At 44.2% G+C, this 18778-nt stretch overlaps 1 protein-coding gene across 16 annotated transcripts in view; it reads left to right on the plus strand.

Moving 5' to 3' along the window:
- Nucleotides 1–18778, plus strand: part of Ank3 (ankyrin 3) — a 632326-nt gene that overhangs the window by 466066 nt on the left and 147482 nt on the right. For all 16 annotated transcript variants that reach the window (XM_085842859.1, XM_085842860.1, XM_029482226.2 and 13 more), the window contains 4 exons: nt 7730–7828; nt 11415–11612; nt 15023–15121; nt 17813–17911. In XM_085842859.1, the coding sequence (XP_085698985.1) occupies nt 7730–7828; nt 11415–11612; nt 15023–15121; nt 17813–17911 (495 nt within the window). The remainder of the gene's footprint in view (nt 1–7729; nt 7829–11414; nt 11613–15022; nt 15122–17812; nt 17912–18778) is intronic.

An 18778-nucleotide genomic window follows, 5' to 3' on the forward strand; every position in this document is an offset into this window, starting at 1 on the left:
TTTCATCATTTAATAAAATGAATCCAGAACAAAAGAGGCAGCAGGACCTGTGCGATGGTTCAGCAGGGAGAGCAGCTTGCAGCCAAGCCTGGCGACCTACACTTGATCCCCAGGAACCACACGGTTAGAAGGAGAGACCCAGCTCCTGAAGTTGTCCTCTGACCTCCGCAAGCATGCCATGACACAAACACGCACACACAAACGAATGAGGGCAGAGCGGAAACATCCGTTTTCAATCATGATCATCCAACGAGGAAATACTTGCATAATGATTAGTGTGAGGTCAGGTGACGTGGCTCAGTTAGTGGAATGCTTGCCTGGTATTCATGAAAGCCCTGAGTTAGATCCCAGCATCACACAGAAGGGACAGTGTCAACATGATAATCTCAGTACTGAGGGGAGCAGACAGGAGGGTTAGAAGTTCAAGGTCATCCCTCCACCCTCATAGCAGGTTAGAAGTCAGACTTAACTACCCAATACATTGACTCAAAAACAAACTAACAAGCACTCTTGAAAAGACATGCAATCACTCTGTTCTTTAACTTAGTAGTTGGGGGATTTTGGTTGGTTGGTTTGGTTTATTTTGTTGGGTTTTTGTTTTGTTTTCTTTTGGTTTTCTGATATAAGGCCTCACTATGTAATCTAGGATAGCCTCAAACTGCCTTTTTTTAGTTCAGGCTATCCCCATGCTCGCTATGCCCCTGTTTCAGTCTCCCTGGCACGGAGTATCCCAACATGCCTTGTTAGATTCAGTTACGTCTTCACCGTTTATCTTACCTTTGGGATTAGTGGAGGATAGACTAATGTTGAAGAAAAAAAAATGTTCATAATACTTACTAAAGAATGCCTAGAAATATGGCTCAGTGGTTAAGAATGCTTGCTGCTGCTCCAGAGGAGCCATGTTTGATTTCCAGTACCCATAAGCACCTGGAACTACAAGTACAGGGGATCTGATGTTCTCTTCTAGTCTCTGTGGGTACCTGCATACATGTACATGTGTGTATACACATGTAACAGTAAAGATACAAATTTTAAAAGATGATAAGTCAGGGGGCTGAAGGGATGGCTAAGTGGTTGAAAGCACTGACTGCTCTTCCAGAGGTCCTGAGTTCAATTCCCAGCAATCACATGGTGGCTCACAACCATCAGTAATGGTCTCTGCTGCCCTCTTCTGGTGTGTCTGAAGATAGCTACAGTATACTCACATAAAAATAAATAAATTTTTATTTTAAAAAAGTTGATAAGTCAGGCAGATTTCTCTACTACAGAGCCTCACTGTACAAACCCAAGGGAAGAGAGAGCCCAGCTCAACTCTGAATACAACAAGGAAAGTTAGAGGTGTGATGTGAGCCGGGCGTGGTGGCGCATGCCTTTAATCCCAGCACTCGGGAGGCAGAGGCAGGCGGATTTCTGAGTTCGAGGCCAGCCTGGTCTACAGAGTGAGTTCCAGGACAGCCAAGGCTACACAGAGAAACCCTGTCTCGAAAAACCAAAAAAAAAAAAAAAAGTGTGATGTGAAGCAGAACTCCAAAAGTTACTAAGAGGGAGCATCATGGGGTGGAGAGATTGTAGCCAAAGCAACATAGCAGACAGAATCCTTTTCGGAAGGTAGAATCTGGTGCTAAGATGGTGGTGGGTAGGGTTAAGGGATTGTAGTGGATCAAGGATTGGGGAGTCTCTCTGAGCTGCCCTTGCAAGGTTCCCTTTCAGAGACAGCAGAGATGAAAGAGCAGAACCCCCAAAGTTGGGACACTGATAGGCGACAGCTGTAGGGGCAAGTTAGGTCTTCACCAAAGGAGGTGTACCAAAGGTTGCATGGGTACGAAGATACACGACAGTGCAGTGGTTCTCAACCTATGGGTCTCAATTTCCATGGGAGTTGAACTACCCCCTCACAAGGGGTCGCATATCAGATATCCTACATTTCAGATATTTATATTTTGATTCATAACAGTAGCAGAATTACAGTTAGGAAGTGGCAACAAGAATAATTTTATTTGTTGGAGGTCACCACCACATGAGGAACTGTACTAAAGGGTTAGAGCCTTTGAAAGGCTGAGAAGACTGCTCTAGTGGATTAGTTCTGATCGTGTAGCAGGAAGCTGGGTTCAGTCACCAGTACTGGATAAACTGGCCACGGTGGTGCACACCTAGAACCCCAGCACTCTGGAGGCAGAGGCAGGAGAATTTAGCATTCAGGGTTATCCTGGGGCAGCATAATGAGTTTGAGACTAGCCTGGCCTACATGAGATGCTGTCTCAAGGAAATTTAATAATAATAATAATAATAATAATAATAATAATAGAATAAGAGAGATAGAAATGCTGCATCATTAAGATGACAAGGATTTGGATCTTGGAATGGATGTCTCTCAAAAGATTGTCTCGTGGCAGGGGCGACTACAAGCATGCTTACTGGAGAAGGGAAGGGAGCAGAGAAAGCCAAGATAGATGTTAAAAGGTTTGAAATGCCACCCCGAAGAATTGTTTTAATTCTGTGCATGTAGATGTTGGTATGTGCAGGTGTGTGCCAGTGTGGAGACATTTTTTGGAGAGTCTTGTCAAGTCTTTGATTCTCTGTCATGTTGACTTAAGATGGGGTCTCCCCCTGAACTCGGAGCTTACTGATTTCTGACTAGGTTGATAACAACTGGTAAAGCCCCAGCATCTTCCTGCCTGCCCCAACATTCTAACACTCCTTCATCAGCACCGGCAACATTGAGGCAGAAGGTATGCGTGACTGTGACCAGTTTCTTACATGGATGCTAGGGATTGGAACGGAAGTCCTCAGGCTTGCTCACCAGCACTCTTATCCACTGAGCTTCCTCCCCAGTACCACCACCCTGAAGAACTTATAGTTCACAGAGAAGTGAATGGTAGTCACTGGAATCCTTCTTAAACTGAGCTCTTTGCTGGGGGACTGTGCTCTGGAAACTAAGCCGCCATTCAGCAATAAAGCCAAAAAACAAACAAACAAACAAACTTTCAAAGTACATGCCATTTTCTTTATTTTTGGTCCCAAAGATATAAAGAATAGTGAATGTCTACTACTTTTCCATATTCTTTTTGACTGAATCAAGTGTGGCTTGTTGGGTGTACACACCTTAACCGCAGTGTCCTTGATCGTACAAAACTGTTCTACTTCCTAAGAATCTTCCCTTAACTCCCAGTGCTGGTTTCTATTGACCTACAAATGTCCCGAGAAGCTTAGCCAGCCCCACCTGTACAGCTGGCCTTCGTGACAGGGATGCCCAGCTTCCTTGTGGGGCCTCTCTCCTGCTGAGACTGTCCTTGAAAGCAGTATAATTTGAAGAGTGCCAGATCACCTTTGCAGCTGATGGGACGAAGCCAGCATTAAAAGCATTTCGAGGACTCTCCCGTTGGCTGCTCTTGGCAGTTTAGGGGGACTGATGAATCTGACCTTGGGAAACAGCTGACTGCCTCACTGAAGCAAGGTGATTGAAGGAGCAGAGACTGCAAGAGTTCCAGGGCCCTGCTCTCCCTCTGATGAGAAAATCTTCAGTCTTCTGTCTTGAGTCTGCAGGGTCCACCTATTTGCAGGAGACAGCAGATATATAAGTGTTAGGCTGTAGCAGAAGGAAGGGTGACTGTTGAAAATCTGAGCTTGGGTCTTGGTCTTTCCTGCCCCTTGGTTGTCTTGACTTGTCATTATTAATAGCCCTAATCTCCTCTGGCAAATATCCTTACAGGATAAAACATTGCTGGGGTCAGTTCCTGCGCTGTGCCTACATCCCCTCTGGTCTTGTCCTGAATTCAGCCTGTACATCCTTGGGAGGTTAATCCCATCTCTTTAAACCATAAGGGTTTAATGTTTTTAATTAATTGTTCTTTGTGTATATAAGATATGCACATTCACGTTCATATCAGAGGATAATCGTGTGGAGTCAGTTATCTCTTTGTGTGGGCTCCATGGATGGAACCCAGGCCTCCAGGTTTATGTGACAAGTATCTTTACACACTGGGCCATCTCTCTGGCCCTCCCTAGAGTCTTCATTTTTTGGTGAAGAATATTTTCCATGTAGGAACGATGTGAGGATAAAATTGTGTGTTGTGTCTTCAGAAAAGTGAGAAAGGTCTATATAGAGATAAATCACACTTGACCATGAAGCAAAAAACTGGCTTCCTGAAGCCTAAAATATCTCCTCCTCCTCCTCTTCTTCCTCTTCCTCCTCCTCCTTCTTTTTCAGAATAAAAACTTAGTTTCAAAGGTAAACTCAGGAAAAAAAAATGTCCACGAGTTGGGGCAGTTTGCCTAAAACTATTTAGAATCAGTACTTGTATTTGATTTTGCTGAGGTGGTCACACATGATGCTTGTAGTGTGTAGTGTGTTCTTCTGAGGTGGCCACACATGGTCATGCAGTGTGTCATGTGTTCAGCTAAGAGAGCCACATTTAGTGATCTGGCATGTAGTGTAGTGGTGTGAGGATAACTTCCCAGGATGAAGGAGAACGGAAGTGCTTCTCTATCTGTGGGGTGTTAGCTTGTATTTTTCTACACTCATAGTAGAGTCTCTTTGTGGAATGGCATTTTCATCCAGTGATGGCAGTCACTGAATGGGTGTGTGTGTGTGTGTGTGTGTGTGTGTGTGTGTGTGTTGTGTATGTGATATGGAGGTATATGTGGTGTGTGTGGTGTGTATGTATGTGTGTGATATAAGGGTATGTGTGGTGTGTATGTGTGTATGTGGTATGTGTGTATGTGGTATGTATGTATGTGATGTAGCAGGGAGTGTGTATGTGGTGTATATGTATGTGTACAACATAAGTGTGTGTATATGTGTGTACTTGTGTGTGAGGTGTGTGTGTAGTTGTATGTCTATGTATGTCTGTGGTATGTGTGGTATGTATGTGTGTGTGATGTGGGGGGAGTATGTATGTAGTGTGTGGCGTGTGTGATGTGTGTGTATGTGTGTGAGGTGTGTGTGTGTACATGTATGTGATGTGTGTGTATGTGTGTGAAGTATGTGTGTACATGTATGTGATATGTGTGTGAGGTGTGTGTGTGTACATGTATGTGATTGTGTATGTGTGGGAGGTGTGTGTGTGTGTTCTTGTGTGTGTGTGTGTGTGTGTGTGATCTGTAAAAATGTATAAATATTTCTCAAAGGTATCACATACATTGTAGCTCCTACAGGGCCTCCATTCCTTAGTTTATCAGTTACCCACAATAATTAGTAATATTTTGTTTCTGTCAAGGATAATTGATGGACTGTGACTTACACAAAATCCTCTCTCTCTCTCTCTTTCTCTCTCTCTCTCTCTCTCTCTCTCTCTCTCTCTCTCTCTGTGTGTGTGTTACCTCTCGGTCTCTATTTCTCAATGTGTTTATGTGTTTGTGTATGTGTGTGTTTATCTATTTGTGTATATGTGTATGTGTTTTTGTATGTTTGTTTATGTTTGGGGGCTGTTGTGTGTGCATGTGCGAGTGTGTAATATGTGTGATGTGTATGTGTGGTGTGTGTATATGGTGTGTGTGTGTATGGTATATACAGTGTGTGTATGTATGAGTGTGTGTGGTGTGCGTCTGTGTATGTGTTTGTGAGGTGGTGTTGTGTGAGAATGTGTGTGTATGTGTGGTATGTGTGATGTGTGATGCGTGTGTGGTGTATATGGCATATATGTATGTATGAGTGTGTGCCTGTGCATGTATGGTGTATGTGTGTGTGTATGTGTGTGGTGTGTGTGTATGTGTGCATGTGTGTGTGAACTGTCTCAAGGAGGCAGGTGAGGCCAGAGTCCCCACTCCTCTGTTTCTCCTTAGACATGCTCAGGTGTGTTGTCACTAGGAAATAGCAGGACTTGGCGGAAGATTTGTTGGGGTTGCTGTTGGTTTGTTGGTGTGTTTGGAGGTTCCCGTGTTCTGCTTTGTGTTTCCTCCTGAAAGACTGCATCGCTCTGACTGACTTACAAAGCAAACACTTGATATTAGCACGAAAGGGAAGATAGATCATTAAAAGTTCCTGGAGAACGCTCTAGTTGGCTCATGTACTGTTCATGCCTGGAATGAAGTCTTAAAGAACACGGATGCCCCAAAAGCTGTAGTAATTCACGCATACGGCTGTGCCTGCTTGCTTACACATCCCGGTCACCAGCCTTACAGTCAGATCTGCCCAGCCTGAAAGTGAATCCAGGATGTTGGATCAAACGCTGGTATACTGGTAGACAGGACCATCTTTAGGGTAGGTTTTATCGAATGCAGGAATCTTCCCACTGGAGGGCACAGAAGCCAGCAGTCTGTGAAAACTCCAGGAGTCTGGGAAGCACTTGGACAGCTTTGAGTGACTTTCTGCTCACCTGGCTCCCTGCTGAGTCTCTTTTCTTAATTATCCCTCTGCAGCTGGTCCTTGTCTACGAGAACTGAAAGAAGGCCCCACGGGGTCCAGGGGTGCCAAGCTCAGGAAGGGATGGAATGAAAGGAAGAAGGCGAAATAACGCTGTCCTTTTGAGAGCTTGTGACCCTACTAGATGGAAAACAGATTCTCCTGCCTACCAGAAGAGTTGTCAAAACAGGTTACACATCCATTGCTGCTGATGAGAATAATGGACTCGGGGCGCTAAAGGGATAGCTCGGCAGCTAAGAGCGCTTGCTGCTTTTTCAAAGAACACAAGTTTGGGTCCCAGCACACAGATTGGAGGGCTCACAGTCTCTCCTGTAACTCTGGCTCCAGCAGATATGACACCCTCTTCTGGCTTCCAAGGACTCCCATATACACACAACGTACACTCACACAGACACATACAAATAAATACAAATTAAATAAATAAAAAAATAATTTTAAGTATAAAAAATTTAATAAAACTAATTAAATCTAGAAACACACAAAAAATGAACCAATGAAACATTAGAAAGAAAATTTTGCTCAAATATTGAGTGTATTTAAATTCCCAGCATTCATAGAGCTTGTACGGTGGCTGTTAGTCAGACTACTCTGCAAACAAAATTTCTTACCCCTAACGTCTGTAGAAGCAAAAATTAGAGGTAGTGTTTATAGTCTGGAGTGTGTTTCCTTCTACCAGTAAGTCATATTTAGTAGAAGATAGGGAACTTACTGTGAGGATGCCCAGTTCCTTAAAAGGGTTTTTAACAAATCAATTAATAAATTAATCATAAAATTATTGATACAGTTTTTTTTATTTTGATTGGTCATGTTTGAACAGTTGGATTAATCATCCTAATCAGATCTATTTCGATATTCAGAGGCTGTGTTCTCAAGAAACCGGAAGAGCTATGTTAAATTTAAACTTATATATGCTCACACTAGAGGATGTGATGTGCTAATCAGTCCGCACTCAAGCACAAAGCTGCCTTAAGAAAATGTATTCAGAGAGTATGATGCAGAGACATGGAAGACGGGGAGGCTCACTATACAATTCCTCTCATAAATCCTCTTTAACAGTTTAGGTCTGAGGAGAGAGTTCAGTTGACAGAGTGCCTGCTGTACAAATTTGGGGACCTGACTCCAATCCCCAGAAAGCACAGGGTTTACGATTATATAATCCCTGTCATGGGGAGGCAGAGACAATCCACTCTGGGGCTTACATTTACAAAAATTTAGTTCCAGGTTTTAAAATATAAAATTTCTTCGTGAAATCCATGAGCAGCAAATCTTTGGCTGCCCACAGCATCCTGGATGGTTTATACCATGACGGGACATAACACACCAGGTTTCTGAAATGTACTGACTTTCGTTATCGCCTTTGGTCCACAGGATGGTCTGACTCCGTTGCACTGTGGGGCAAGAAGTGGCCATGAGCAGGTGGTAGAGATGTTGCTTGACAGAGCCGCCCCCATCCTTTCAAAAACCAAGGTAAGGTCTTCAGTCCCTGAACATCTAACATCTGAGCCTTTTGAACGATAGGAGCGCACATTCACCAGCACTGCTAAATGGAACTCGAGATCATCACGTCTGTAGGGGAGCCCATAAAAGCTTCTGGGCTGGGGAGGTGGCTCAGAGGATAAAGGCTTGCTCTGTTGGCACGAGGACTGTGCTTTGGGTCGCCAGCACCCACACTGAAGCTGTAAAAACTAGTATCCTCCTGTAATCCCAGCACTCAGAAAGTGACACAGGGGAACCCTCTGTAAGTCTGTTAGCTAGATGAGCCAGGACCAGTAAGAAGAGGCAAGAGACCCTCTCTCAATAAGTAAGGTGGAAGGTGATCAAGGCAGACTATATCCACTGTCGTCCAGGCATCTGCACGCATGCATGCATGTGTGTTTGCACACCTGAATATGCACATAAACATGCAAAATAAGGTTAGATTTATGAAGCCTTTGCGGATGATGTGTTCTGCAGCAACGATTTTCTTTTAACTTGTTATTTTGGTCTATTATGCTTACTATTTAATGCTACACAATGAGACTTTCAGGGCTCAGCCGACTACAGCTTTAATGAGACTAAAAGCTCTACTTCCTGGCTTGGTTCTGAGTCTTTTTCCTACACCCCCACCCCCAGCCCTAGTTTATTTCTTGAGAGTTCATAGACTGGAACTGGGGGTGCAGGTTAATGGTAGATTATTTGCCTGTCCATACACCGGGCTCTCAGTTTATGCCAATTTAAAACATTAAAACTCTGATTATCCTTCCCCACCACTGTGTAAGATTTGAAGGATAAGCCTGCCCGCCCTTTCCAAATCCAGCAGTCTAGGGGAACCTCATGTCAGCTCACAAAACCAAATGTGCATCTCTCTCCTTGTTTCCATGTTTAACAGTGACAAGGGCAACTTGAAATTGGTCATAGCAAGGAGCCTACACACCCTAGGCGTTGAGCTCTGGGGTGCACTGAGAACTTTGTCATTTCAGAGGGCTGGTTGTTAAATCTCGTTCAGAGGGCTGGTTGTTAAATCTCGTTCAGCATGCTCACGTACAGGTGTGCATATGCACAGAGAACTTTGTCATTTCAGAGGGCTGGTTGTTAAATCTCGTTCAGAGGGCTGGTTGTTAAATCTCGTTCAGCATGCTCACGTACAGGTGTGCATGTGCACAGGATCCCTCAGGGAGCCTGAAGCTCATTCCTGAAGCCAGGCTGGGTGGCTAGCAAGCTCCAGAGAGCTTCTCACCTGTCCTTACAATGCCTTGGCAGGCACGTGCTGCCGTGCCGGGCTTTTTATGTGGGGATCAAACTCAGGTCCTGAAGATTGTGTGGCAAGCATGTTGCCAATTCCACCACATCCCTGGCCCACCCACCAAACAGACCTTTCTGATTGTCTGTCTTACCTGTGCTCACCATGTCTTTAAGTCAGTGTCATCTGGGCAGGGTTCATTCCCCATCAGTGCTCCTTACACTGTTTAGAAAGAACCTCTCTGCTGCTGTTGGTACATGCTTGCTACCTGGCTTTCTTTGATAGAGTGAAAGTCAGAACGTTTTCTTGTTCAGAACGTTTTCTTGTTAGATTAGTACACAGCACTTATGAAGACACTAGATAATCTGTACTGAGAAAGAAGTCACAGATTGTTGTAAGCCTAGCTTTAAGGCAATCTGCCTGATCCCTTAAGCCTTTTTTATATTGCTGAGCTAAGAAAGCCTATCACTCCCGAAGCCATCCTTCAGTCACCATATGCAATACGAGCCCTTTCCGTTGGGCCACTTGATTTTTTTCGTCTTCATTCTCTCTGTCATTCCTGTGAGTTAGTTTTCCAGCCATACATCATTATTCTATACATCATTCATGAGTGTTCTAGTTTCCACTCTCCTGCTGTGATAAAATAGTCTGAACAAAAGCCATTTGGAGAGGAAAAGGTTTATTTGGCTTACACTTCTAGGTCACCGGCTTGCTTGCTATCTCAGGCCCATGTGTACCTAGCTTCCTCATACCACTCAGGCCCACTTGCCTAGGGAATGGTGCCACCCACATTCAATCAATACAATCACCTGTAGACATGCCCGCAGGCTAAGCTGATTTGGACAGTCCTACAGTTGAGAATTCCTGCTTGGGCAACTCTAGGTATATCAAATTGATTGTTGAGTCTCATTAGGATGGAGCCTCTTTTTGTTTTTGACAATGTTTCCCACTTACCGCCTCCAGGAAGTCCTGTGTTCTCTGAGATTTGTTTACTTTGCACTTCCTCTAAGACTACAGGAAAACATAAAGCAAAGGAGGATTTGGTGGAAGTGAGGGGGGATCTGTGAGGGGCAGTATCAGATGGGAAATGTCCAAGCCCTTGGCGACACCTTTAGTGTCTACTTTGGTTCAGGATAATAGAGGAGAATGCTTGAGGCAGGAACATCCCAACTCCCCAATGGCTGCCCAAGTGTTTAAATTCATCTCAATATTTATTATGCTTATATCCCCTTTTTTATCTGCATAACTCTCTGCTAGGCAGTATGGGAAAATACTGTCATAAATCTCTTGCCTTTAAGGAACACGGGTATCTGAAATATGTAGCCATCAGTGGTATCGAGATGGCTAAGTGATTTCACATTGCTTTGTCTAAGAATTTTTCCTGTCGTGCTACAATAAATGTAGGGGGCGGGGATAACTGGTCTTGGAGAAGTCAGGTGTTCCTGGATCCCCTGGGCACACGTCCCAACATTTTATGAAAACAGAATTTGTTGTTATCATAGAGGAAACAGCTTATTTGGCTTATTTAATGTGCTAAATTATACTATCGGTAATTTAGACCTCCCTTGTGGTAAATGAGCCTGCTGAGACTCTCCGGGCCCTTCCACTTTGCTTCCATAGCTAACAGAAGCTCGAAAGGACTCACGTTAGCCTGCTTGGCCTTGATTCACGTATCCAACCACTGAGGGGTGACTGCCATTCTTCACAATTTTCCCTTCAGTGCTGGAGATGGAACCTGAGGGCTCCTATATTCATTTCTTCTCTGAGATTTTGAAATAAATCTTCAATGTCTTCACGCTGCCCGTGACTATTATTAAGCCAGGATGATTTAAGCTGCGGGTCTCTTCACTGGGTCAGTGGCTTCCTTTTACTTGCTGACGCACGGGGGCGCCAGACTTCTAGAAATGGATGAAGGTTTCCCTGCACCCGGGTAGTCTTGTTTCTGAAGCTCGGTACTGTTCTGCAAGGGCAAAAAACAGCAAGAGTGATTAGGAGTTGGCTCTCACTATTTTTTTTCTTGCATTTTTAAATGATAAATCCTGCTGGGAATATAGTAACTTCCGGCCCCTGGTACAAACCATATCAGTTTTACACTGGGGAAAGAAACTACGAAATTACCTTTGACTATTTTTTTTTTCCTTTGACACAAGAAAGAAAAGTTTTCTTTTTAAAGCAGGAGCCGTTCAAAAGGATTGTCAGTGCCTTTTAAAATCGTAAGGTATTTCCAAGTGCAGCATCAGAGTTTTTAACATGTTCCTGCTTGTTCTGTTATTTGCCTCATTTGAGCTAAAAAGGAAAAAAATCAATGAGTCCTCTTCCCCTTCCGTGTTCCAGAATGGACTGTCGCCACTGCACATGGCCACACAAGGAGACCATTTAAACTGCGTCCAACTCCTCCTCCAGCACAACGTGCCCGTGGATGACGTCACCAACGACTACCTGACCGCCCTCCATGTGGCCGCCCACTGCGGCCATTACAAAGTTGCCAAGGTTCTTTTGGATAAGAAAGCTAACCCCAATGCCAAAGCCCTGGTGAGTAGTCCTGCCATCCGACACAAGCGAGGGTCTTGCCAGCGGCACATGATGCATCGCGTGTGGAGGGATTGCTCTTCCAGAGACAAATACGGAATGCCCATTAAATCACTGTACTTTGTTAATCTTTCCAAATGTCCTTGGGAGTAGACAAAGCCTCCTGTGCTGGTGGGAATAAAGCTGACAGTGCAAAACGGCTGGTTCTTCAGGGCCCCACTCAGGTTCCTCTTACCTGAGAGAGAGCCTGACATTAAACGGTTATAAAAAAGAACGACCTGACCAGTTTCATTCTCCTCACTGTGGTAATGTTATGATTCCTCCGGTTAGACATTTGAGGGGTTTTGTTGTTTTCTTTCTGACGTATAGAATCTTGAAGCAAACTAGACATGACAGCTTAAACCTCTTATGACAGCCCTTGTAAGGCTGAGTCAGGAGGATTACTGTGAGTTCAAAATCAGCCTGATCTACAGAAGGAGACTTTCTTTCAGATAAAAATAATGATAATGTACATATGTATGTATGTATGTATGATATGTACGTATGTACATATATATACTATACATGTATGTGTATACGTGTATGTATGTATACACACATATACATACATATATACATTATACATACACTCATATAAACAGACAGCTGGGTATAATGGCAAGAGCAGGAGAGCTCTGAGTTTGAGGCCAGCCAGGTCTGGCTAGTCCCAGGCTAGCCAGAGCTACATAGTGAGACCCTGTCTTAAAAAGAATAATACTATTTGTCCAAGAATTTGTAAGCTTAAATTATATTAACCTTTGTTGTTGTTTTGTTTTTTAATAAGACAATGCTTGCTAGTGTTAAAGTAAATAACCCTTAGTACGGTTGAAATAAATAATCCCTAGTAAAGTGTTGACATTTCATTCAGACTAAGCCCAGGCACTCAGAGAAAGAACGAAAGTGCCCAGTCCCGGGGAAGACGTTGATTGACTAGTGATTTTGAGGTATAGGTTGACTACAGCCAACCCTTCCTGGCAGGCTTCTGCTTCCCTCAAACGCTGCCTTGTGACCTTGTCTTCAGAACCTCTGTGCCTCTGCCTCAGGGGGGCCTGAAATTCAGTGGAGAGGAGGGAGCTTGGCACTCAGTACACAGCCGGCAGCGCCATGGTCTTTGGAAACCCAACAGCTTCTACCAAAAAAAGTATTTTAGGAGCTGCTGGCCTGCCCAGTGTGTCAGAAGCCTCTGCCTTCTGAGAAGGGAGGGGACCTCTGAATGACCATGAGTCACTCTTTTTCCATAGGAGCAAAAAAAAAAGTAAGAATGTAAAGCAAGGACGTGACTTAACTTTCATTTTCCTATGACTCAAGTTTTCCCAACAGAGCGACATTGTAGTCAGTTACCCTGGGATGGATTATAGCCAAAAAGGAAAGAAAGAAAGAAAAGATAAGAAAAGTGTTCCTGGGACCTGCCCAGGGGCACCTGCTGTAGCTTTGTGTGGGGAACCTCGGTGTTTGTACAGGTCCCTACTGACGGCTGAAACAGGCGGCCCAGTCTCAGCTGTTGGACAGAGAACGGTTTGGTGGGTAATTTGTTTAAACGCCAATTATTTTATGAGATTAAACCTTGGAGCAAATGAGCTGCACGCCGTTGAGTCACCTGAGGTCCTGGATCCTTAGAGTAAGCCCATGCTCAAGCCTTTTGGTTTGGTGTGGTTTTCGCTTTTGCTCTTTTGCGATAGGGTCTCTCTGAACAATCCCGGTTCTCCTGGAATTCACTGTGTAGACCAGGCTGGCCTCGAACACAGAGATCCACCTGCCTCTGCTGGGGTTAAAAGCCTTGTGACACCACTGTCCCTCTGCTGCTGCGTGTTTGAGTCTTAAGGCAGCATAAGAAAGGAAACTCTCTGGAGCTTGTAAATATGAATGTCCTGTCACACAGGGGACAAGTCTGAGCAGGCCCTGGCAAAGGTTGACTGTGCAGACAGACTTGATGCTTGTGTTTTCCCCAGCTGTATTTGAAGTAAGCTCCTTAATTCAACACATAGAGGAATGGGAAGGGCTCAGTGAACACACTCTGATCCTTTACAACAGAGTCTCAGAAGGCTCGGGCTAAGTGCCTGGGAACTCAGGTACAAGGCAGGACACCTCTCTCGGAAGCAAACCCATCCTCTCTGGATTTAGGAGTTTGATGTTCTGAGTTTACAAATCTGGACAGCGGTGCTTTATAAGGCTGTGTTTCTTGTACAAAGTTGTCCAGAGGCAGGAAGAGAGTGGGTGCTTTGAGTGAAATAAAAGAAATAAAAAGGAGAGAGAGAGAGGATTATACAGGGAAGAGCCTCTGGGGTAAGGGCAGCCCAGCCCCTGGGCTGGAAAGTTCAGGATAGAGGGCAGAGTATGCCAGCCATACCCTGAAACAGGTAGGGACTGAAGGATGCTGGGAGAACCTGGAGGCCAGGTCCACTTTGATATGTTAAACAGGCACCTTAGCTGCTTGTCCCAGGTTTGAAACCTTAACACATGCTTGCATCGTAGTAAGTCAATCAAGGATAATATGAAGGACCAACTGGGCAGAGTGGGGTCAGGCTGGTTAGTGTGGCACAAGCACTTAGAGACACCCCCAAAGGTAAGGCAAAGGATATCAGCTAGGGCAATGGCACATGCCTGCAGTCCAGACCATCCAAAGGAAAAAGTAGGAGGGCTGGAGACATGGCTCAGTGGTGAAGAACGCTGACTGCTTTCTTAGGGGATCCGGGTTCAATTCCCAGCACCTGCACAGCAGGTTACAACTATTTGTGACTCCAATTCCCGGGGATCTGACTTCCACAGAGCAGTGTGTACACCTCGTGGGCAGATATATATGTAGCATCCATACACATAAAATAATAACTTCAGGGCTGGAGAGATGGCTCCAGTGGTTAAGAGCACTGACTGCTCTTCCAGAGGTCCTGAGTTCAATTCCCAGCAACCACATGGTGACTCACAACCATCTGTAATGAGATCCAATGCCCTCTTCTAGTGTGTCTGAAGACAACTACAATATACTCTTATACATAAAGAGTAAATATATGAAGTAATAATAATAATAACTTTTAAAATAAAAGAAAAAATCAGAAGGCACATGGCTGAGTCCAGCTGGGCTTTATATAATGAGACTCTGAGTCAAAACTCAAAATGAAATAAAAAAATTATTTGGAACAATGAACTCTAAAATAAAGAAGTTTATGCGCACTTCACCTTTCCCTACAAGGAAGTTACAACCTGGGAACCTTGCTGGGAACCAGTCAAGACTCTTCCATCCAGGAAAGCCATGTGTCTAACCACTTTGGTTCTGAGGTCCGCACAGCGCCTTATTGTACTAGTGTCTTTCCCTGCGCACAGTAGGAACTGACTCCCATGTATGAAGCTAAGTAGATACGTGTATTTGTCCCTTACAGAATGGCTTCACCCCTCTCCATATCGCCTGCAAAAAGAACCGTATCCGAGTAATGGAACTCCTTTTGAAGCACGGTGCATCTATTCAAGCCGTAACCGAGGTGAGAACACTTGCGGGACTGGGGGGACTAGAGAGTATAGCTTCGGCAGCCGTGGGTTTCCCTCTAGGGAAGCAGCTATAGGCCTGCTTGTCTCCTAAGGGGCATCTCGTTGGCAGACTGCCATCTCTTGGGTAGGGGATGGCTGTGCTACCAAACAACCCACACTTGGTTGCAGGTGGCTGGCCGAAAGACTGAGAAACGTGGTCCTGTGCTAAGAGAGAGTAAGGACTGTTCTGTGTGGACGTGTCCAGTGAATGAAGTATGGGAGTGTTGCAGTTAGGAGCAGGGAAGCCCTGTGTGCATTTCCTCTGAACCCACCTAGAGAATTCATCCTTGTATGTCAGCACTGGGTCTCCGCATAGCAAACAGGCCTGGGTCTCCCCACTCCAGAACTGCCCCACCCCAATCCACCTCTCTGCCTTCCCAACTCCAGGAACTCTCTCTGCAAATTGGAGCGTTGGCTCTTCTCCTAGAGCAGGTATATGTGTCTCATTCGTTTGCCAAGCTGGTCCTGTATATCTGGAACACCTCTCCCGGAAAATCTGCCCTGGGTGTTCTCCATGGGTCAGTTATGAGCATATTTCTATCCATGCTAATATCCAGTTATCATACCTATAACCTGTGACTCCCCTGTGACCCCAGAACCCATAGACCAAGGCTTCCTGTCCTCACACGCCCACGGTTCAGGAAGTCTTGTTGAATGCTTGATGCTGGACACACAAGCTCCTATTGCTTGTATGTGGCATGTTTACCTTGCCTCGAAATGCTTCTATAATCTCAACACACAGCAGTTAGAAATACCAGAGAAAGGGCATTTCAGGAGACTCGTGTCTGCGTGTGCCCTGGTGTTTCTCATACAGAGCAGTGATTTTAGCCCAACACAGGAAAACGCTTTAGGGGTCAGAATGGACACGGAGACAAAGGTTGGATTGAAGTTGTTTAAGTGTTCAGAGATACTTCTCAGTGCTGAGAAGCCCCTACCAGACTCCAGCTCCTGAGGCCTTGGGAGGGTAGGTCCCTGACACCTGGCTCTCCTGTTGCTGGAAAAGGATGAGAAACCAAAATAAAAAGTCCCCTGTCCTGCTCTATTTGTCTTTACTGTTGGGCGGTTGGCAGGCAGACTTTTTCTTCCTTCAGCATACACTTTACTTTTACAGATAGAATTGGTCTTATGTGTATATGTGTGTGTGTTTGCATGTGTGTGCATGTATGTATATGTGTGTGTATGTATGTATGTATATTCTATGTATGCATATTAGTGTGTCTGTTGTAAACATATATTTTTTCTCATATATATGAGAACCTGCAGCCTTACTCACGCTAGGCAATACTCTACCACTATCTTCAGAACTAGCCTTGTCATTCATATACACACATGTGTGTGTGTGTGTATGTGTGCATATATATATATATAATTTCTATAGAGATTTACTACAAAGGAAATTTTTTTCTCTTCCTATTATTTTTATCAGGTTAATGTTGTAAAGTAATTAAATTCTGAACATTAAAAAGATGGAACAAAGGGGCCAGAGAGATGGGATCCCATGCCCTCTTCTGGTGTGTCTTAAGATAGTGATAATGTATTCATATACATAAAATAAATCTTAAAAATAATAGAACAAAATTATATGAGCAGTACAAGGACATGAACTCCTTCACGTGGTTCCTGAGATTTTTAAATTCTCTGCTTGGCTTCTCTATTTATACCTGTCATCCATGAACATATTCAATATAAAATAGCCTTGAATCACTCAGTCCTGCTTCACACGGATACAGTGTTGAGGGAAGGGGCTGTGCACATGTCCGTGTGCAAAGCAAACCTGCTCTTGTTCTCAATGTGCATTAAATGCATTGCGCTCATTTACAATGCTGGTAGAGTTAACATCTTGGATGACTGGAATGCCTAGACCTACTTTCTTTCCTTTATTAGAGGGATGGTTTGCGTTGGCTACTTCATGTATCATAGGTTCCATTTATCCAAAGCTCATGGGAATTCCAAGTCCAGCATAGTGTTTGAATTAGTAGCCAACACTTTACTAAAGTGTGTGTTATCGCTATGTCCCACAGACAAACCACGCACATGGACACAAGAAAAGTTCCCTGGCAAGGGGAAAATAAACTTTATTTCCCTCCCAACTTTTTCTTAAATTTCTATCAAAAATATAAAATAAACGCTCCTTTCCTTAATAAAGGTGACGTTAAGTCTTTCATAATCACGGGTCTTACTTTAAGGAAATGACAGTTGTGTTGATATAGTCACCTCATAGAATCTGTGATATAATGATATAATCTTGATGTCTTCTCATTTGACCCCTGAGTGGGTTAAGACAGATGGATGGATGGTTAGGTGAGTGGATGGATGGATGGATGGATGGATGGATGGATGGATGGATAGATGGATGCATGCATGGATGGATGGGTGAGTGGATGGATGGATGGATGGATGAATGCATGGATGGATGCATGGATGGATAGAGTAGATAGATGGATGAATGAGTGGATGGATGGATAGATGGATGGATGGGAGGATGGGTGAATAGATGGATGGGAGAATGAATAGATGGATAGAGAGTGGACATATAGGTAGATATACAAGTAGATGTCTGGAAGCAGGCAGGCAGTCTGGCAAATACATAATCAAGTCTCTTGGATCATAAGCCAACAACTAACATTTTCTTTCTTACCCTGTAGTCGGGCCTTACCCCAATCCATGTTGCTGCCTTCATGGGACATGTAAATATCGTGTCACAGCTAATGCATCATGGAGCCTCCCCAAACACCACCAATGTGGTAAGTAGCCTTAGCAGAGATCAGTTGTGGGTTTAAGATGTTGGTTGGGAAAGTGGCTTTCCTGCACTTACATACTAACTAGAAGTAAGCGGATTGCTGCGTAATTTTATTACTTCAGGTACAGAGTTTGGTTTTTCAGATATAGATCATGAGAACATTTCTGGTTTCCTTCACTTTGAAGGCAAGATCCTGTTAGTATCCAGTTGTCTAAAAATTGTTAAGATTTAAGGAACATGCCGGGCAGTGGTGGCGCACACCTTTAATCCCAGCACTCGGGAGGCAGAGGCAGGCGGATTTCTGAGTTCCAGGCCAGCCTGGTCTACAGAGTGAGTTCCAGGACAGCCAGGGCTACACAGAGAAACCCTGTCTCAAAAAAAAAAAAAAAAAAAAAAAAGGAACATGTCTATTAACATTGCAAGAATGTCACTATTCTATTGGATACCAGAAAGGGAATGCGTTGCTGTGGCGTTCTCTAACAGGATCCATCAAAAGCACTGCATGTCAAGGGTGTGACTCACACAGTGCCATCAAATGTGAAGAAGTTCTTTCACAAAACTTCAGAGGCATCCTCTTTAAGAGTGGTCTGCCATGTTGTAGCAAAATCATGGACATCTAAGTGAGGAGATCACCAGACAGCGTTTCCCCCAAGCTGAGTGTCCTCATCAAATCTATGTATGAGATGGTTTAGCAGAATTACCTGAGCAGCAGCTGCTCATCCTGAGCATCCTGTGCCATGCAACACTGTTTTACAGCCTTTCAAATTTGGCATCATCTTTTCAGCCCAATGGACCACAAGCATAAGACTGCCGGTTTAACTCACGAGCAATAAAGAAGCGAAGACAGGCAGTATTAGTCACTGAGGCGGTG

This window comes from Mus caroli, unplaced genomic scaffold (genome assembly GCF_978045245.1).
Source record: "Mus caroli unplaced genomic scaffold, Mus_caroli_1 scaffold_9, whole genome shotgun sequence".
Lineage (NCBI taxonomy): Eukaryota > Metazoa > Chordata > Mammalia > Rodentia > Muridae > Mus > Mus caroli.